This window comes from Rosa rugosa, chromosome 3, assembly GCF_958449725.1.
Source record: "Rosa rugosa chromosome 3, drRosRugo1.1, whole genome shotgun sequence".
Classification (NCBI taxonomy): Eukaryota; Viridiplantae; Streptophyta; class Magnoliopsida; order Rosales; family Rosaceae; genus Rosa; species Rosa rugosa.
The window spans coordinates 15,151,933-15,169,217 of record NC_084822.1 but is presented as its reverse complement, the minus strand read 5'-3'; the positions used below and the strand labels follow the sequence as shown (position 1 = coordinate 15,169,217).

At 38.1% G+C, this 17,285-nt stretch overlaps 3 protein-coding genes across 5 annotated transcripts; 2 read left to right on the top strand and 1 right to left on the bottom strand.

The window, feature by feature from the left end:
• Positions 1 to 3,261: 3,261 nt before the first annotated feature.
• LOC133740795 (mediator of RNA polymerase II transcription subunit 32) lies at positions 3,262 to 6,765 on the top strand. 2 transcript variants are annotated; one of them, XM_062168737.1, is made up of 3 exons: positions 3,262 to 3,380; positions 4,752 to 5,205; positions 6,339 to 6,765. In XM_062168737.1, the coding sequence occupies exon 2, from the start codon at positions 4,768 to 4,770 to the stop codon at positions 5,203 to 5,205; it is 438 nt and encodes a 145-aa protein (XP_062024721.1). In that variant the 5' UTR covers positions 3,262 to 3,380; positions 4,752 to 4,767; the 3' UTR covers positions 6,339 to 6,765. The 2 variants fall into 2 exon arrangements, with proteins under 2 accessions (XP_062024721.1, XP_062024722.1); XM_062168738.1 differs by lacking the exon at positions 3,262 to 3,380 and adding an exon at positions 3,440 to 3,820.
• Positions 6,766 to 7,207: 442 nt separating this feature from the next.
• LOC133739761 (uncharacterized) lies at positions 7,208 to 12,519 on the top strand. 2 transcript variants are annotated; one of them, XM_062167559.1, is made up of 8 exons: positions 7,208 to 7,434; positions 7,660 to 7,716; positions 10,023 to 10,293; positions 10,412 to 10,473; positions 10,991 to 11,189; positions 11,285 to 11,381; positions 11,967 to 12,049; positions 12,239 to 12,519. In XM_062167559.1, the coding sequence occupies exons 2-8, from the start codon at positions 7,663 to 7,665 to the stop codon at positions 12,244 to 12,246; spliced, it is 774 nt and encodes a 257-aa protein (XP_062023543.1). In that variant the 5' UTR covers positions 7,208 to 7,434; positions 7,660 to 7,662; the 3' UTR covers positions 12,247 to 12,519. The 2 variants fall into 2 exon arrangements, with proteins under 2 accessions (XP_062023543.1, XP_062023542.1); XM_062167558.1 differs by having other exon boundaries at positions 7,211 to 7,548.
• A 2,138-nt stretch (positions 12,520 to 14,657) lies between these two features.
• Positions 14,658 to 16,981, bottom strand: LOC133741008 (pre-mRNA-splicing factor ATP-dependent RNA helicase DEAH1-like). The gene has a single exon (XM_062168941.1). It carries the CDS (start codon positions 16,898 to 16,900, stop codon positions 14,738 to 14,740), a length of 2,163 nt encoding a protein of 720 aa, XP_062024925.1. The 5' UTR covers positions 16,901 to 16,981; the 3' UTR covers positions 14,658 to 14,737.
• Positions 16,982 to 17,285: the final 304 nt, after the last annotated feature.

The following is a 17,285-nucleotide window of genomic DNA, read 5'->3' as shown; positions in this document are numbered from 1 at the left end:
CAACAGTTAAAGAGAAGGGTTCTTGACCCAAAGCACCAAAATCAGCTAAAATTGTTCCACTTATCCCAGCAATAAATTTTTATTCTCACTAACCTAATTTGAAACAAAATGACAATTTTGTCCTTAATCAAATTAATAAACCCTCGATATCTCTCCTTCACATCGCTCTCTCTCCCCTCTCTCATCCCTCTCCGATTTCAGATCCCTCTCTCTCTCTCCCCCTAGGAATTCACTGCGGGAATTCTCTTTCAAATTCTAGAATTTTTAGGTCTCTGGGTTCTGAATAGTATCTTTGTGTGCTCCTCTGGGGGTTCAGAACCCAGAGACCTAAAAATTCTAGACTCAACCGAAACATGTAAAAGCAAAGCCTTCCATCTTCAGATCTGAGCCTAAGCCTTTGGCGATGTGCACAATCAAGTCGATCACACGGGAGCTCTAATCCCACTCGTTGTCGTACCATGGCACCTGAGCTTTTCCGGCAAATTGAACAGAGGCGTAACCAAAATAAGGGAGGGAGGGGGCGGGGGGAAAGAGAGAGAGAGAGACTTACGTGTGTGACCGGAGGCGAGTTGCAGGGAGCCCCGATCAGCTGGAACGGAATTTGAAAGAGAATTCCGGCAGTGAATTCCTAGGGGGAGAGAGAGAGGGATCTGAAATCGGAGAGGGATGAGAGAGGGGAGAGAGAGCGATGTGAAGGAGAGATATCGAGGGTTTATTAATTTGATTAAGGACAAAATTGTCATTTTGTTTCAAATTAGGTTAGTGAGAATAAAAATTTGTTGCTGGGGTAAGTGGAATAATTTTAGCTGATTTTGGTGCTTTGGGTCAAGAACCCTTTAAAATTTGGTGAGTGTTTTGACACCAAAATTTGGCTTTCATTCATAGTAGTAATATATATATATATAATTATTATTATTATTTTTTTGAATCAAAGTATCAATTTCATTCAACGCAAGCCAAAATGGCACACTCTTGCCATCTCTAGGGCAAGTTTAGGACGTGGTATGGTAGCATCACCCATTAAACAATCAGTGGTCACTTATTTTAAAGCCAGCTTATGAAGTATGAAACATTACATAGTAAATAGGCATCTAAAAATACAAAAACTGCATAATTCCCTATAAAAAATAGGAAATAGGAAAGCAAAGAAAACCTAAGCTAATTAGAAGGGCCACAGCCTAATGGTCCCAAGAAAGTCCAACCCAATGCTCAATAGTTGACCCAGCCCAGCCTCTGTCATCCCGTGCAGACAATCAGAGCACGCCAGCCACCACTCTAGTGCCACAGACGCCGCCACCAGAGCCACCAACATCCTGACACTATATAGATGCCGTAAAGTCATCGCCGCCGCCTGGAAGTAGCCCAAACCAGCTAGGCCGCCCAAAGCCTCCCCTTGAGGCGGTGCCCATGCATCCACCTTAGATCTGCAGCAAAAAATCAGAACTTGGCAAGACCAATTCTATCCAGCCTTCAAGCCAAAACAGTTCCAAAACCAAGGATCATGCCCTAGATGCATCACCTGTCCGGCAGCGACAATGCAAAGTCAGCGTGACAAAGGTCGGCGTCGGCACTGGGTTGCCACCGGACAAGCATTGATAAAGATTGAGAAGAAAACCGTGCCCTTATAGGACGAGAGAAAGCTAGAGTTTTCTTGTTTGACTAACTGTCACACACACACACACACAGAGCCCGGAGCAGAGGAGGATGTCCGCCAAACATGCAAAAGTGCGGATGTCGCTTAGAACGGCTCGGGGCAGCGCGGATGGTGGAGCTGATCTTGCCAGTGCCGAACCAGGCCTCCATCTTGGGATTCTTCTTGCTGGTGGACTCCTCAGTGACGAGTTCGAAGTCAAAATTAGTTTGCTCGGAGTTTCTGTTGAACTTCCAGTGCAGACCTGCGACTTCTATCACGTTGGCCTTCACCTTGACGGTGACGCCGTCCGGGGGACCCTGATCTCCGCGGACAGAAGCAGTGCTGCCTTGAGCCTCTATGAGCCGCATCCGCACTTTTGCATCAGGTGTGGACGTCCGCTTCTGATCCTCTTCGTGTGTGTGTGTGTGTGTAGGGAGCCTTTATAATGATGACTAGTTGAGGACTTTGTAATCAATGGTTTGGGAGATCCACTTTTCGATTACATTATGACAATTCAACCGTTAGATGTTTATGTATGCATGAGTAGATCACTTCTGCAATTTTTCTTCCAAATTGCTAATTATTAAGGTACCGAACTAATGGACGAACCAAATCTACCAAACATAAACCGTTCATGTTCATAATTGACAAATCACCATTATGAATATTTTAACAATTTTCAATTTAGTTGATTTGCGGAAATATGATTGAAAAGTGAGTATAACACAAAAGTCCTCAACTATTTCTCATTTTAGTGGTCCTTGTTAGAAGGGCTCCCTACACACACAGACACACACATATATAGTAAATAAGAGGCTAAAGTTGTTTTGGTGGAGAAATTCAGTTTACATTTTGTTTTTGAAATGTTTTACATTGGGTGTATCTAGTTGGATCTCCAACTTCTTTCAATTATTAATAGACTTATATGAAAAGACAAATAAAGTCTGTTAATAACTTCTTTCAATTATATTAATAGACTTAGTCAACTTATATGAAAAGACAAATAAAGACAAAAAGAAAAAAATAGAAAAAAAAAAAAAAAAACTGTTCTTACATCTTCCAAATATAATTTTCAATTAATTTTTTTTTCTTTCTGGAATTTCCTTATATTGCTTATATATAGTTTTATAATTTACCTAAAACAATTAACTAAAAATAATAATTTCTATAGATAACCCATAATTTAAAACAAAAGTAAATTAAAAAAAATCTGATTTGGAATTTTCTTAAACTAAATTAATTGAATATTATGATATAGTTATTACTCAGATCTTCTTCTTTTAGCAAATTCAAAAGGATTCCAACAACATATCAAGATCGAGAACCAACCCTCTGATTAATTTTGGTGCTGGAGAAATATACTCATAAGAGAGCAATATCATGTGATTTTTGATTCATTCTTCTTCTCGTGGTTAAAGATACAGATAAAAAGTAAAGTAACTGATTGTTGTATCTCATGTTCAAAGGTGTTTTGGTAAAAATAAGGAATCTTTCAATTATTCTCAAAAAAAAAAAAAAATAGAGGTGTACTAAGTAATAGAGGTTCAAATAGCAAATTTGAAGGTCCAACTAGAACCACTGTTTTACCTCTTGTTTTTATGTGCTCAATAAAAAGAAAGGCTGAACCGGAAACTTTGACTCGGCCCGTCAATACAAACAAACCGGATTTATAAGTTGCCTGCGTCTCCCTTCCATTCTTCTTCTTCTTCTTCTTGGGTTCCTTCCCTCAGGCTTCTATCCTACCCAGGTATTCCTTCTTTCTTTATGTTTTTGCCTGTTGCTTCTCCTTTCGATTAAATTCATCGAGCAAGAATTAGTCGCCCTTCATTTTCTGTTAACTGTATCAAAATCTATATTGGATATTCCATCTGAATTTCTAGGTCCCATTGTTTGATTAGGGGATTTCGGGTTTAGGGTCCCAATCCTTTTTTGTTATTCAATTCAACTTCCTAGGCCTTCAATATTGGAAGTTTGAGAATTTGCCATTTTCACATGTTTGTTGTGCTCTGATGATCTTCTAGGTTTCTCTTTTGTTGCTTTCAGTGCTGGTTTTCTCTTAATGTTTGTTCTCCGTTGATTTCGCCTTGTTGGGAGAATCCCACTACATCATTGGGTGCTTGTTTGTATTTATCTCCCTTTGCAACATTTATGAAACAAACAAGGCATCTGGGTTTCTTGACACACATGGTATCACAACTCACTTCTCACTTGTATGGACGTAACTGTTATAATGGGAGTTTGTATCATGCTCGTTTAGGATGAGAGTTTAGAATTTTATAATCAATAAAATAAGTGAGGCAAACTTGCAAAGGAACTCTGAATTGAGGTAAGCATCTCTTGGATTAAACCTTCCGTCTCAACCTTCTGTGATGCCTTAAATTGCCTGGTTGTGGAATTTCCTACCAACAATCTGGTTTAGGGTTTATGGAACTTTAACCCGGGGTCCGATGAATGTGAACAAACCGAACGCACCGTGGCCCTTATTTCTTGTCTCACTTCCCTTCTTTGGTTCGTCAACCCCAGTTCTCCATCCCCAAACCTGTAAAGTGCAACCTCAGTTTTGTACTTGTTGACTCTTTCTTCGGCTTCTATCATAGGCAGGTTTTTTTGTTTTTTGTTTTGTTTTGTGTAATATCAAGGTTTAGGGTTTAACTTCTGCCTTATGGATGTCTAATATCATAGTTTAGGGTATATCATAGCTTCTTGTTGCCTCTATATCTGGTTGGTCCTTATGATTGAATTCATTGATGTCATGGTGAGCATTCAATGCCAAATTTCGGTTTTCCATCGTCTTAAAAAGCCCTCTTCTTGCTTCATTTTTAGTTCAGTTGTACGAAGTTATAGTGATCTTTACAATATGGACTTCGAAATTGAAATGTGTAACATGTACTTAGGTTTAAAGTGACAAGATTTTTGAACTTTGATGTGAGTTAGTATGAATTTCTAGGTTCCACTGTGAAAGAAAACAAGCATTTTTTTTGTTGGTCTTAAGCATATATAAAGTAAAGGTAGCCAATCCTTTACCTCATTTGTATATGTGTTTAAGGTTTTACTTTTTCGTATTTTCCTCAATTAGTTGGAGTTCTGTAACATTTTAGTATTTTACTAATATTGACAGCTGCTTGGCCCGCAAGATGGACAACATTGTGGATTCTCTAAACAACGCATACCAAGAGTTTGTCGTTGCTGCAGCTAATGTGCTCGAGGCCAAGGAAACTTCTGGCGGCCAAAAAACAACAGCTACGGATACTGCTCTAGAGAGCTTTAAGCAGAAGTGGGAACTTTTCAGAGTGACTTGTGATCAAGCAGAGGAGTTTGTGGAGTCTGTGAAGCAACGGATTGGCTCAGAGTGTCTGGTGGATGAGGCAACCGGCCCTGTGGTAGGGAAGTCTGGGCAGACTACGACAACTGGTCTCCCGCCAATCAGTGCAGTTCGATTGGAACAGATGAGTAAAGCTGTTCGTTGGCTTGTCATAGAACTTCAACATGGTTCTGGAACAGCTGCTGGTTCAGCGCACACTCATCAATCAGCTCCCTTCGATGCTAGATTCTCTGAAGATTCAGCTCCATAGGTATGAAATTCAAACCCCTGTATCAACAAAGGCTGATAAGTTTTTATAGGTGGTACATTGAAGTCCTCAAGTACTTATTAAATATGTAAATATGAGAAACAAAAAGGATTGACATTACAAGATCTGTGAAAAGATTAAGGTCCTAAATATAAGAAAAGACATGTATGTGAAAGAATTGTCACATGTCAATCCTACCATACTTACCAAACACATTGTTCATGTAAAAAAGAAAAAGGCAAATATACAACAGATGTAATTTAGAATACAAACATCCCTCACCATTTCTCAGGTTGTGTTAGCATAGAGGTAGATCTGAAAGCTAACCTGAAACAGATGTATTTTTTATTTCTATTTTCTTTGATGCCTCTTGGCCAGACAAAAAAGCAAACTTATGCCTCTGTTTCAGTTTAATTCTCTCAAACAGATATTGTTCATGTACATACAGATCAGATATTATAGATTGCCAAAGGGATCACATGTACACAAGTATCAGGGACTCACTTATTAGTTATACAAAGGGCCTTGCCAGATAGTGATTTCAATATTACCCTGTATCCCTCAACTTTTCTGGGGATTTTAAGGGGCTGTAATTTTATTATTTTTGTGTACTAGTGCTGAGTCCCCTTTGGCTTTTTGATGAACTTATCACTTAAATAATAGGAGGGGGAAAGACTAAAAGAAAAAGAGAAGAATGGGTTGCTGAAAGACTTGAAGGTTATACTTATATGGATGCATCTCACCTAAGTATTTTGTCCTTCTTTAAACATGTATAGCACGGGAGTAATTTACTTTGATTTCAAATTACCCAAGAACTACTATGGAACACTTACTGTGATAATCATGAATAAGGGACGACTCTAGATTTCATCATTTTAATTATATTGGCTGCTATGCTGATCGTGTTTTAGACAATCTGAAAACTGATGTTTGTGTAATTTTGCTGAGTATTTGCTTTCAAGATTTCATCAATGGCAAGTTTTGGGTGGTCGTTTTAGAATAGGAATTTCAAGACTCTTCTACGTGTTTGTTAAATCTTTGTTAACCTCCTGTAATCTTGAATGCATCTGTCAATCCTTTGTCTTACTCTATGTCACAAACTTTGCTTTTTCTTACGAACTGTTTTAACCTGGCAGATATCATCTTTGGAACACCAGGTCAATAAGACGGTATATGCAACCTGAGGAATGTTAAACATGCTGTCTGCAGTTTAAAGACTGTAGGATTCTGCTGTGTTTGGGTGATATCAGTCGTACGAGGTTCCATATTATTTCTGCTTCAGCAGTTGCGCTTTTGTGGGAAGCAATATGCAAATCATTTGTGGTTCCTGTGTAATCTGTCACTGCCCATAGTATTGTTGCCTAATGTACGCTTACACCTACAATAGACTATTTCTAGGAGACTTTTAACTTGTAAACAGCTGATCAACAGCCAAGAGCCAAGAGCAGTGCTTTTGTTGAAGTCATGTATTTACTGCTTTTTCTTTGTAATTGTAGGAATGATGCTAATCTCAATAAGTCCATCTTGAAAAACAGAAAAAATGCATTATGAATTCATGATCAATTTGCTTTTGTTACAGGGGGATGTGACTTCCCCTACCATTAGTATTCGAGACCTTTCTAGTTTCTAAATCATTGTGTTGGAAAACAAACAAAAACAAATTATCTCCAAGGGGCCTGCACGAACCTTACATTTTAAAAAGATCGGTTGCTTTCGACCCAAAAAAAAAAAAAAAAAAAACTATATTTCTATAAATCTAAATTTGATCACCTTATGATCACAGGGGTATCCTTCTTATTTGAACTTATTTAAAATTTCTGTGGTATATATGAGGTTTCAAGTCCAAATATATATATATATATATATATATATATATATATATATATATATATAAAAAAAGGATATATCGAGTTATATTTATGAGGTGTCATACGATAACGAAAAAAAACAGGAAAACGTTTGAGTTTGTGGCAACGTAATAAAGGCGCGGATTCAAGGTCACACAGTTCGGTTCTGTATCTAATGCAAAACACTTTCTCCTTGAAAGTGATCCATCACACACACTCTCTCTCTCTCTGTAGCAGATACTTTAATCGATTTTTGTCCCCTTTTCCTTCTCAAAATCTCAGCAGCACACAATTAACCTGATCACCAAAAAAAAAATCACAAATTTTCGTGAACCCAATTGCACCCACCACAGATTCCTGCACCACAAATTAGTGCCCAATTCTGGTACGCAAATTTAACGCTTCACTTGAGAGCCTATTTATACAATGGCTTTGCTGCTCTTTGCTCACTCAAAAACTCACTAAATTTTCTTTCTGGTTTTCTCTCTGTCTTTTTAAGGTTAGTTTCTTAGTTGCTTGTTGGGTTTAGTGTTTTTCATCCAATTGGGTTTTATTGAATTTTGTTGGGTTTATATTGATTGGTTTCTTTTTGTGTTTGGTTGTGTTTCAGCTGATGGATTTGAAGATTGAAATGCAGAGGGCAAGGGCAATCTCTTTTGCTTCTCATGTAAGTGCAAAAGATTCTTGTTCAATTAATATTTGCTTATTATTGTGTTGAATCTTAGTAAAGTTTGTAACTTTTTGCAAAATTCAGATAGGAGGTTATATCCTGAATACCTATTGATATTCAGATAGGAGCTGTAATTTTCTTTCGTAAGTCCTATGCATTTGTTTGTTCATAAGAAAGTGGTCCAATTTGTATTGGCTTCTTCACAGAGGAAACCATCTTCATATGACATAATATAGCAAAACACCGTATGCATAAATTCAATCTGAGCAGTTTAGTGTGGTTCTTCAGAACTGCATCAAGAAAGTAGGAACTTGTTCTCTATGAATATGGCTTCTTTGAAGCAGTATTGTTGGATGAGATGTTAGTGTAGTTATCTCCGTAAATGTAACTTGTAAATGAGTTTCAGTATACCCAGTATCATTTAGAGTTCGAGGATGATACAATTGTTTTTCTTTTGGGGGATGATGAGAATTTAAGTAAGTTATTATTTATCATGAGTCCTTTGAGGCTTTGATATTGTTTCTGGTTTGTGTTTTTGGTATCTGGTGGTGGAGAAGCTCAGAGAAGTAGAAGAGTGGAGAAAAAGCTTTTTTATTGAGTGTTTCGTCCAATCTGTTTCGAGTAGTTTTCTTACCTATTATCTTTTTGTTTTTCGAGTCATTAGTCTTTCTAACTGGAGTAGCCAACCAGTTAGAAAGACTAAAGAGAAGTTTCCTGTGGCAAGGGTGGAGGGGAGGAAGAAATTACCATTCAGTAGTGGTTTGTCAAACAACGGAGAAAAGTGGTTTTCTGGTGGAGAACTTGATGAAGAGAAATGAGGCCTTCTAGGTTCCTTGTTCTTGTAGGGTATTAGTATGTTTTCCTAGTCTTGTTGCAGGTGTTGTTTGTTTGGGGCATTGTTGTGCGGCACTGTTCCTTTGTGGACTTCTTGTCCAGTTTCTTTTTGTATCATTCTTGTTCTTCAATAAATTTTGTTCTTTTTCCAAAAATCAAATAAAATATGAGACCGTTTTAGGGAAGTGGCTGTGGAGATTTCAGGAAGAAACCCTTTGGTAAACATGGGCTGCACACAAATGGCTGGAACTCCAATATTGTAATCCTGGGTTAAAGCCAAAGTCCATAGCAAGCTATCTCACTACAAATTAATTTGTTTTCTGCTTATTGCCATTTTGTGGTGGGAATGGGGAAACGGTGAGGTTCCTGGAAGAGAGATTGGTGGCGGAGGCAGCTTGCCATTTCATAACTTGTTTTTATATAGATTATGATCATAACTTTACCATTTCTAGGATGTGTACTAATGATTCTACTTGTTCTTTGAGCTGGGTTTGCGATTAGAAGGAATTTGGCTGACTTGAAGTTGTTGAGCTTTTACCTTTATTTTCTCAGCTTCATGACATTGTGTTGGTCTCATCTAAACAAGATAAGAGAATATTGATATTAGAGTCTTTTGGGTGAATTTTCTTGCAAATGTGACTCTTAAGAAGTTGACAGATAACCATGTCTCCTCAATACTCTCTATTCTGTAAGTTTGAAGGCTAAAGTCCCTCCTAAATTTCGTATTAATCCTAGGATATTGCTCATGGAAGGCAAATGCTTGTGATTTGGTTCAAAGGAGAAGACCCTATGCTTGGCTCTCCCCTTAGTGGTGTATTATTGGTAAAGAAGAAGCCAAGAGTGTGAATGTTTGTTTCTGCACTTTCCAATTGCTTTAGCTCTTTGGAAAAGGGTTCGTAGGGAATGTAATGTCAGCAGGGACATTAACCAACTGTGAGTAGGAACATCTGTGTGTTTTAAGGAAGAAACAAGGAATTGGTTCTGGGGAGATAGATGTGCTGTAATGGCGGTGCTTTGGGTCATTTTGGGGGCATCTTTATGGGCTTTGGTTTCTACAATTTAGGAGTAGCTCGTTTTCAGCTAATTACTTGGATTACAATGCAGCAGTTACTTAAGTACTTAACTCTGTTGCTCATATTCTTGGTGTTTCATTCTTCTTTGCTTGGTGTTTCTAGGAGTTTTCTCAGTGGACATTCTGTTGACTCCTTTTTTATTATTCATTTGAATAACTTCTGTTTTGTATGAAAAAATTGAAGACGGTACACTTTAGATAATTTATAAGCTGAAAAGAAATTCTCATTGTGCGCTTTTAGGGAACATAATGGATTGTCATTCAGACCCTTTATAGCTATCTCAGACAAATTATGATACTTAGATGAATATGGCCGATTCATATTCATTCATTTCATATGCTTTTTACCGTAATAAAACCTAAATTTAATGTTGATCCTGGATTGATATTGGTTCAGACTGGCAATCTTGGGCTACTGCTCCTCTGGCATATTCTGCATCTTTTTATCAGACTATGGTACTTTCTGTTGTGGATGGTTTATGTGCTTGAGAGCTATCTCATTTCTGGTGGAATACTTAAGAAGTATAAAGCCCTTAACGTAGGTAAACTACGGTACCTGGCGATTGTAGTAGAAAGTGAAGACGCATACGAAACTTCCAAAGTTATTGAGCTTCTGCTGTGGCTAGAAGCTATTGGCGTGAAACGTGTGTGCCTCTACGACACAGAAGGTAATGGTGCCATGTTAGACTAATTTTGATGGTGGACCTTCTTCTCCTATTGATGTCTAATAATCTGACATATACATACAATCCTTTGTGTAATTCTTTCTCATTTTATGATTTCTAGGAGTGTTAAAGAAATCAAAAGAAGTCATCTTGACAAAACTGAAAAATGCAGTAGTATATGAGGTATTGTGTTCTATTCCTTTACTTTTTTCTCCAGTTTAACACAAACAATAACCAAAATACATGCATACTTGGAGGATGTTTTCACAATTTATAATCACACCAAGATGTATCTATAATTCAGGATTGAGTTAGTATGTCCAATTGTTAAGTTTTTCGCTACCAATAATTTTTGTTATTAATAAACTTCCATATTTTTTATTTGACTTGTAGAGGCTTTTTTAATGTTAAGCATACAGAAAGCTTACTACATTATTAATTAGATTACTGATGTAGGGTTGATGGGATCTAAGTGTGTGTGTGTGTGTGTAGATATATATATATATATAATCTATGTGTGTGTGTGTGTGTGTAGATATATATATATATATATATATATATAGACACACACACACACACGCACATATCTGTATTTTGTGTACTTATCATACTTGTACTAACATATGTGTCTTTCACAATGAATTATTCCATGACTGATGATTAAAATCTTTTGACCGAACTTAATATTTATCATGTGTAGGAAGGTTATCAAGATGAAAGCTTAGTTGACCAGAAACGCATGTCTCTAGAATTTTGTTCATTCTCTGATGGAAAAGAAGCTATAACCAAAGCAGCTAACTTGCTCTTTGTGAAGTATTCGAAATTGGCAACACTACCTGGTGATCATGAAGAGAAAATCTTTACAGAACCTCACATGGATGATGCACTTAAAGCTATTGGTTAGTTTACTGTCAGATGCATCAATTGTTTACTATTTATGATTTACTTTTACAGTTTAGTTAAACTTCTGGGTGTTTTTGTATTGTCATTTCAGGTGGCAGAGGGCCGGACCCTGACCTCCTATTAGTTTATGGACCTGCAAGATGCCACCTTGGTTTTCCTGCATGGAGAATGCGATATACTGAGATTGTGTGAGTATTCTTTAGACCACATATGTTGATGAGAGTAGTTACTATATTTTTTCCCAACCTATCTACTTGATCTGGTTATGTTATTTTGCTTAAGTTTAAGCCAATCACTAATGTGAGCTATATATTTGTTTGGTAGTTTGTGCATATTTGTTTTCTCGATCGAAGCCATACATACATCTACAATTATACAAATTAAGAAACACATATGAGATATTATCTTTTTAAATTTTGAGTTATTTGTTACAAGGGAGATCGAGTCTGCATCAGCAATAGCTGAAACACACATGCTTCAACCACAACCAGCCTGCAGACTCTTACCCTTTAAATGATTGATTCTTCCCAACTTTCTGCTGTGAAACTGTGAATTGTAATGGTCTCCCCAACTTCTAGGGCACATTCAATTAAAGTTACAAAACCATACCCACCACCAAACCCCAACAAAAACCACTTGATTTAGTATTTGCTTTCACTAATAAAAAAATAGTTCAGGAGAAGTTTTCAGAATACTTCTGAAACAGAAGCTTTCCCTTATTTCTTGTGCATGTCTGTTTCTTGAACTGATTCTATCTCATACTTGTGGTGCAGACACATGGGTCAGCTAAAGCATATGAGCTACGGTTCCCTAATTAAAGCCATTTACAGGTTCACCACTGTGCGCCAAAACTTTGGTAAGCAGTTTGTTGTCCAGTTGTACTCGTCAATTTGTCAACTCTTCTTATTGTTTGCAACGAATTACTGATTCAGTAGGTGGCAAGTTTGCAATGGTATTCAAAATAATTATTTTCATTGCCCATCTATAGATACAACATAGTGTCTTAGAAATTGGTTTGACATTTTATACTCTACTTGTTCCACAGGTAAATGACATTGCATTTGGGTGATCATATGTGGAAGGCAGATGACATTTGGAACAAAACATGTCGACTATTGGCCAAGGGCGAAGTAATTGTTTAGAGATTGGGCCTTCTTGGCTCCTGCCGACTATTCTTAGTGATATGCATGTAACATCAATAGTAATCAGGATATAGTGGATCTAGCACGGTTGTAACCACAATTGTTCACTCCCAGTTGTAATGCTTAAGTTTGTTGAATAAAGACTCTTCTTCTATAAAATCAAAAAATACAAATATATAAATAACACGCAACTGATACAATAAGTCTACACACACACACACACACACAATACCTTTCACTCTTTCAGCCAAATAATTTAGAGAGCTCTGTTTGTAACCGGACAAAAAGTAAGGGCACCGGGGTGGTGCTTTGCAATGACAATGGGGTTGTCCGATTGTGTTGGTTCAAGTCATTCATCTCACCAGCGTTTCCTTCTTAGACAACTTCAATTTATGAAGAACATTAGCACCACTGAGATTGACAACGTCTTCTCAAGTGATATAGTTCAATTTTTAGTCAAGCTGTTAGTGATATACAGCCTCTATTCTTGGGTGAGCTTATTTGTCACCAGAAATGAATACATGAACGCCATTTTCCTCATACAACTAACCGCAACCAATCTATTCTTAACCTCCTTTGCTTTTACCTTCACTCTTATAGTCTTATTGCACATATGCATTTAGCAAATTTTACATTACCATTTGGCATTTGTATAGGTGAAACTCCCGTATTCTTTCATTACATATCAGATTATCAGCCAAGCTTGTATTGACCCCAAGCACTCGGATGAAAATCAGAGAATCAGGTACTATCTGTTCCTTGGCACTGCACGCACTGATAAGTTCAAAAACAGATGCACACATATTAAATGACTTTGAATACCTGGTCTTGCCACGCTTACAGTTGACATCAACAATGGCACACTCCCACTGCTTATAAGCCGATTTTAACTCGTATATTTGTGCCTTCCTCATTTGACACCTCCTATTTTAAGTTATTGTGCATTATGGTGAAGCCTGAGAATTGAAGAAGAATGAAGAGCTTGCTATTATCAGTAACCACAATAGGTGAACGATATTTACCAATCATGATACTTAGTGACTTTGAATAATAGGAGCATACAAACCATATTCCTGAATGGCTGTACCCAGTAAAGTAGTAGAGAGGTGTTTGCCTATGTTCTGACTTCTGAGTACTCGAAATATTTTAGCTCATTCCAGCATGGCATACAGGTGAAGCCGCCAGGCAGGACAAGTGACAATTGAAGCTGATAAAGTACAAATCAAGATTGAACTTTGATACATTCAGGCTCATGACACTAGTTTGACTAGATATCAGCTAGTATGTTTGAGCTTCCCTGGTGAGACAAAAAGAACTTCTAAACTAAAATATTCAAAACTGAACTTAAGAGTCTTGTCAGCATTCCTTTTCTCTTCCTATACTTTAATTTATTTTCTTTTTTTATTTGTATATTTGTTCTGCCAGGAGTTGTTACTGATAACAAGTAAGAAGCATGGTTGGTTAGCAGAAGGAAGCAGCTGCTGAGAGGCACAATGTCAGAGGAAGGGTGTTGCTGCTAGACATAGAACCAGGCCAGATGGAGCAGAAGCATCAACAAATTAAATAGAATTCCACTGGTTAACCTTAACCTTGGTCGTCCTGGGTGCTATGGGTACATAAGAAGAACTCCTACTCATATTAGGGTTAGGGTACATTGTGCCCCATTAATTCAGTAAACTGACATAGAACAGGATCTTGAGTACTGGCATTGTCAAATACCCCTAAGCATATAATAATGTTTTTGCCAGCAGTTTTCTTAGAATCCATACATGAATTCAAAATGTTCATTTTTGCAAAACCAAAACCAGCAAATTAATGAATTATATGTGTAATGCATCTCAGTTTTTAAGACTGCTTGTTCTTGTAGATGATCACTCACTTGAGTAAAGGGAGGAGGAACAACTGTCAGAGGCCGGCTTGAGTGTTAGGTTTCTACTGTCACTTCTGAATTTTTTTGATATTTGATAATTTTGGTTTTAGCTATTAAGAGGTTAAAAGAATCTCACACTTTTGAGTCTTGCAATCAATCCTTCTTTCTCTGGGGCATTTGTTTGCTGCATGAAACTCTTTAACTTACACTACTGTTGGTTTTAGATTTATTTGTAATTTAAAGATTCTACATATGTCAAAGTGCTTTGAAACAGCGCACTGCAAATATGGTCTGACGCACTCACCCTCATCCACAGCACGCACCCAAAAGATAAGCAATTAGCATAAGGATTGGTTTGAAGAGAAAGGAAAGAACTTTTATTGATGGAAGTCTGAAGAGGTACTAGTTAACTAATTACAGTCTAAACCCCAGCAGAAGTAAAATAACACACGCACGACAGAGGCATTCCTTTCCTTGAGAATCGATACAATATCAAACTATTACAAATTTGAGAGAGAGAGAGGCATCTTCTTTAAACCACATCCAGTACATACTCCAGCCGGTAATAATGCGGAGCTATTTCAACCAACCATTCCGGCTTGATCTCTGTTACCTGTCTCATATATTCTCCGGTTGTGGGCACCAAATCATGATACACAACCCACGTCGGGAGCACTTGTGCCATCCCCGAGTTGGGATGTATACGGATAGTTGGTGAATCTGGCTCTTTGACTGTTCTATAAGATCCATTCATTTGCTGCTTTGCAGAATGAGGTAAGAAACCGGTGGTAATAGCCTTCTCTATAGGCTCCAAATCAACTAGATTTGAGGTGAGCTCTATGCCGACCTTCTCCAAGAGCTGCTCAAGCTTATCCCGAATATGTCTTGCTCTCCTCATGCTTCTAACTCGTATGTAGTTTTCGTGACACCACTGTGTTGAGAAATTTGCCTCTTTCCATGCATTGTAAACTCTAAGCATTGCAATGTGATCCCCCACATTCCCAGAATGAAAATGCATTCGCGCATTGTCGGCATCTGTATGTTTGTCCTGTGGTCGATAGAAGACTGAATCACCACCGGTGGAAAGCATGGCAACAATAGAAATCACCTCAGCTGAGCATTTGTACTCAATTGAAGCAACTACCGCCCTAGACAGCATATGATCCAAAGGGATTTCCGCCATCTGTGCACCAACCCTAGAAAGCTCACCCTCAGTATTTACAGCACCTAGTATAAATAACACTCGTAAGGCTTTTGTCAATGCTTCAGCAGGCGGAGGGTCAATAAACTCAAACTGTGATAAATTAACCCCAAGATGTAGAAGCCTAAGAACAGCATTTGCAAGGTTAGTCCGTTGTACTTCTGGCACTGTGATTTTATCAAAATCTTTGTCATAATTACGATCAGTATATAAACAGAAGCACTTGGCAGGGGCCGTTTGACTTCCCCTTTCACTTACCAGCATCCTTTGTAATGCAGTTGCCTTTGAGATGTGAGCGACTTGCATTAACTCTATACCAGTTCTTGGATTATAACACTTCCTCTTGCAAAACCCAGGGTCAATGACATATTTGGCCCCATTGATAGCCACTGTGGCAAGGAAAACCTTCCTGGCTCCTTGAGGTGTGGGATCAAAAACTTTTGCTTGAAGCTCAGCAGGCAGGTTTTCATGTACGGGGCAGATAATCAGCTCTTCAGCCAAGCCAACTGCTTTTAGCTTCAATTCTTCTTCTGCTGTTTCGATCTCTTCATGATCGGTGAGTAAGACCAAAATATCTCCCCCGGTTGGTTCTGTTGCATGGATTTGAAGTGCAGTGCCTATTGCTACATCCAAGTAATCTACTATTGGTGCGTTCATGTATTCAATTTTGGTGTGACCATAACTCATCCGCCTTGTTAATAGGATTTTGAGAATGGGAGCTTTATTGAAATAACCACTTAACTTATCAGCATGATCAGTAGTTCGGATGGAGATGACTATCTTAAGTTTGGTTCTAAATCGAAGAATATCCTTTAACAATCCAAGTAGGATATCAGTTGAGAGGGTTCTCTCATCGGCCCCATCCACCACCAACACACTATAGCTTATCAAATCTGGTTCACCATAGAGTTCATGCAACAACATTTCATCTGTCATATATCTCAAAACAGTCTTTTCAGATGTGCAATCCTCAGAAGGAATGGAATACCCTACCTCATGCCCGAGCTTGACACCCACTTCTTTAGAAACTCTGGAAGCAGCACTCATAGCAACAACTCCATGTGGCTGTGTGCACCCAATCTTCCCTTTTTTGCTATATCCGGCCTCGTGTAGATATTGGGGTATCTGTGTGGTTTTTCCACACCCAGTTGGACCATAAATAATAACAACCTGATTCTCTTCAACATAGTCGAGCAATGCTTCACGAAATCTGTAAATGGGTAGTGCTTTTCTATCCTCTTGGAGCTTCTCAAATAGCTCCGAATTGAATTGCTGCACTTGTTCATCATCATCAACTTTAGCAGCTGCTGCATCATCATCATCATCATCAGCAGCAGCCGAACTTCTTATACTTTTAACTTGATCTTTCTGGTGTGGAGGAACAATCTCTTCATCGTCTTCTTGACTCCAAGCCTCACTCCGGTGCCTTTTCTTATCGGGATCTGACTTGCTGGGCTCCGAACCAACTTGCAGAGAAGACGAGGATGATGACATCTTCAATTTCAAGCTTAATTAATTGAACCTTGAGAAGGGGGATTGGAACAGTGCGAGCCTAGGTTGCGGGAGATTCTCTGGCACAACAACGGAAGAATAAGAAGACATATATAGAAGCGCTGAGGCGCCCTACTTCTAAATGAACTAGGATTCCATTATCCAAAAAAAAAAAAAAAAAAATATATATCCCTACTCCTAGTAGGAATAGGAAACTAGAAGTCCCTGTAACTTTTATTTTATTTTTATCTAGGAAATCACATTCAGCTGTTCTGGGAACCAACAACACTAGCTAAAATTGAAACCCTATTCCAGAAAGGCATCTAAACCATGGACTTTCCAATATTGAAGAATCAGCACATTCCATTATTGAAGTACTAATAAAAAC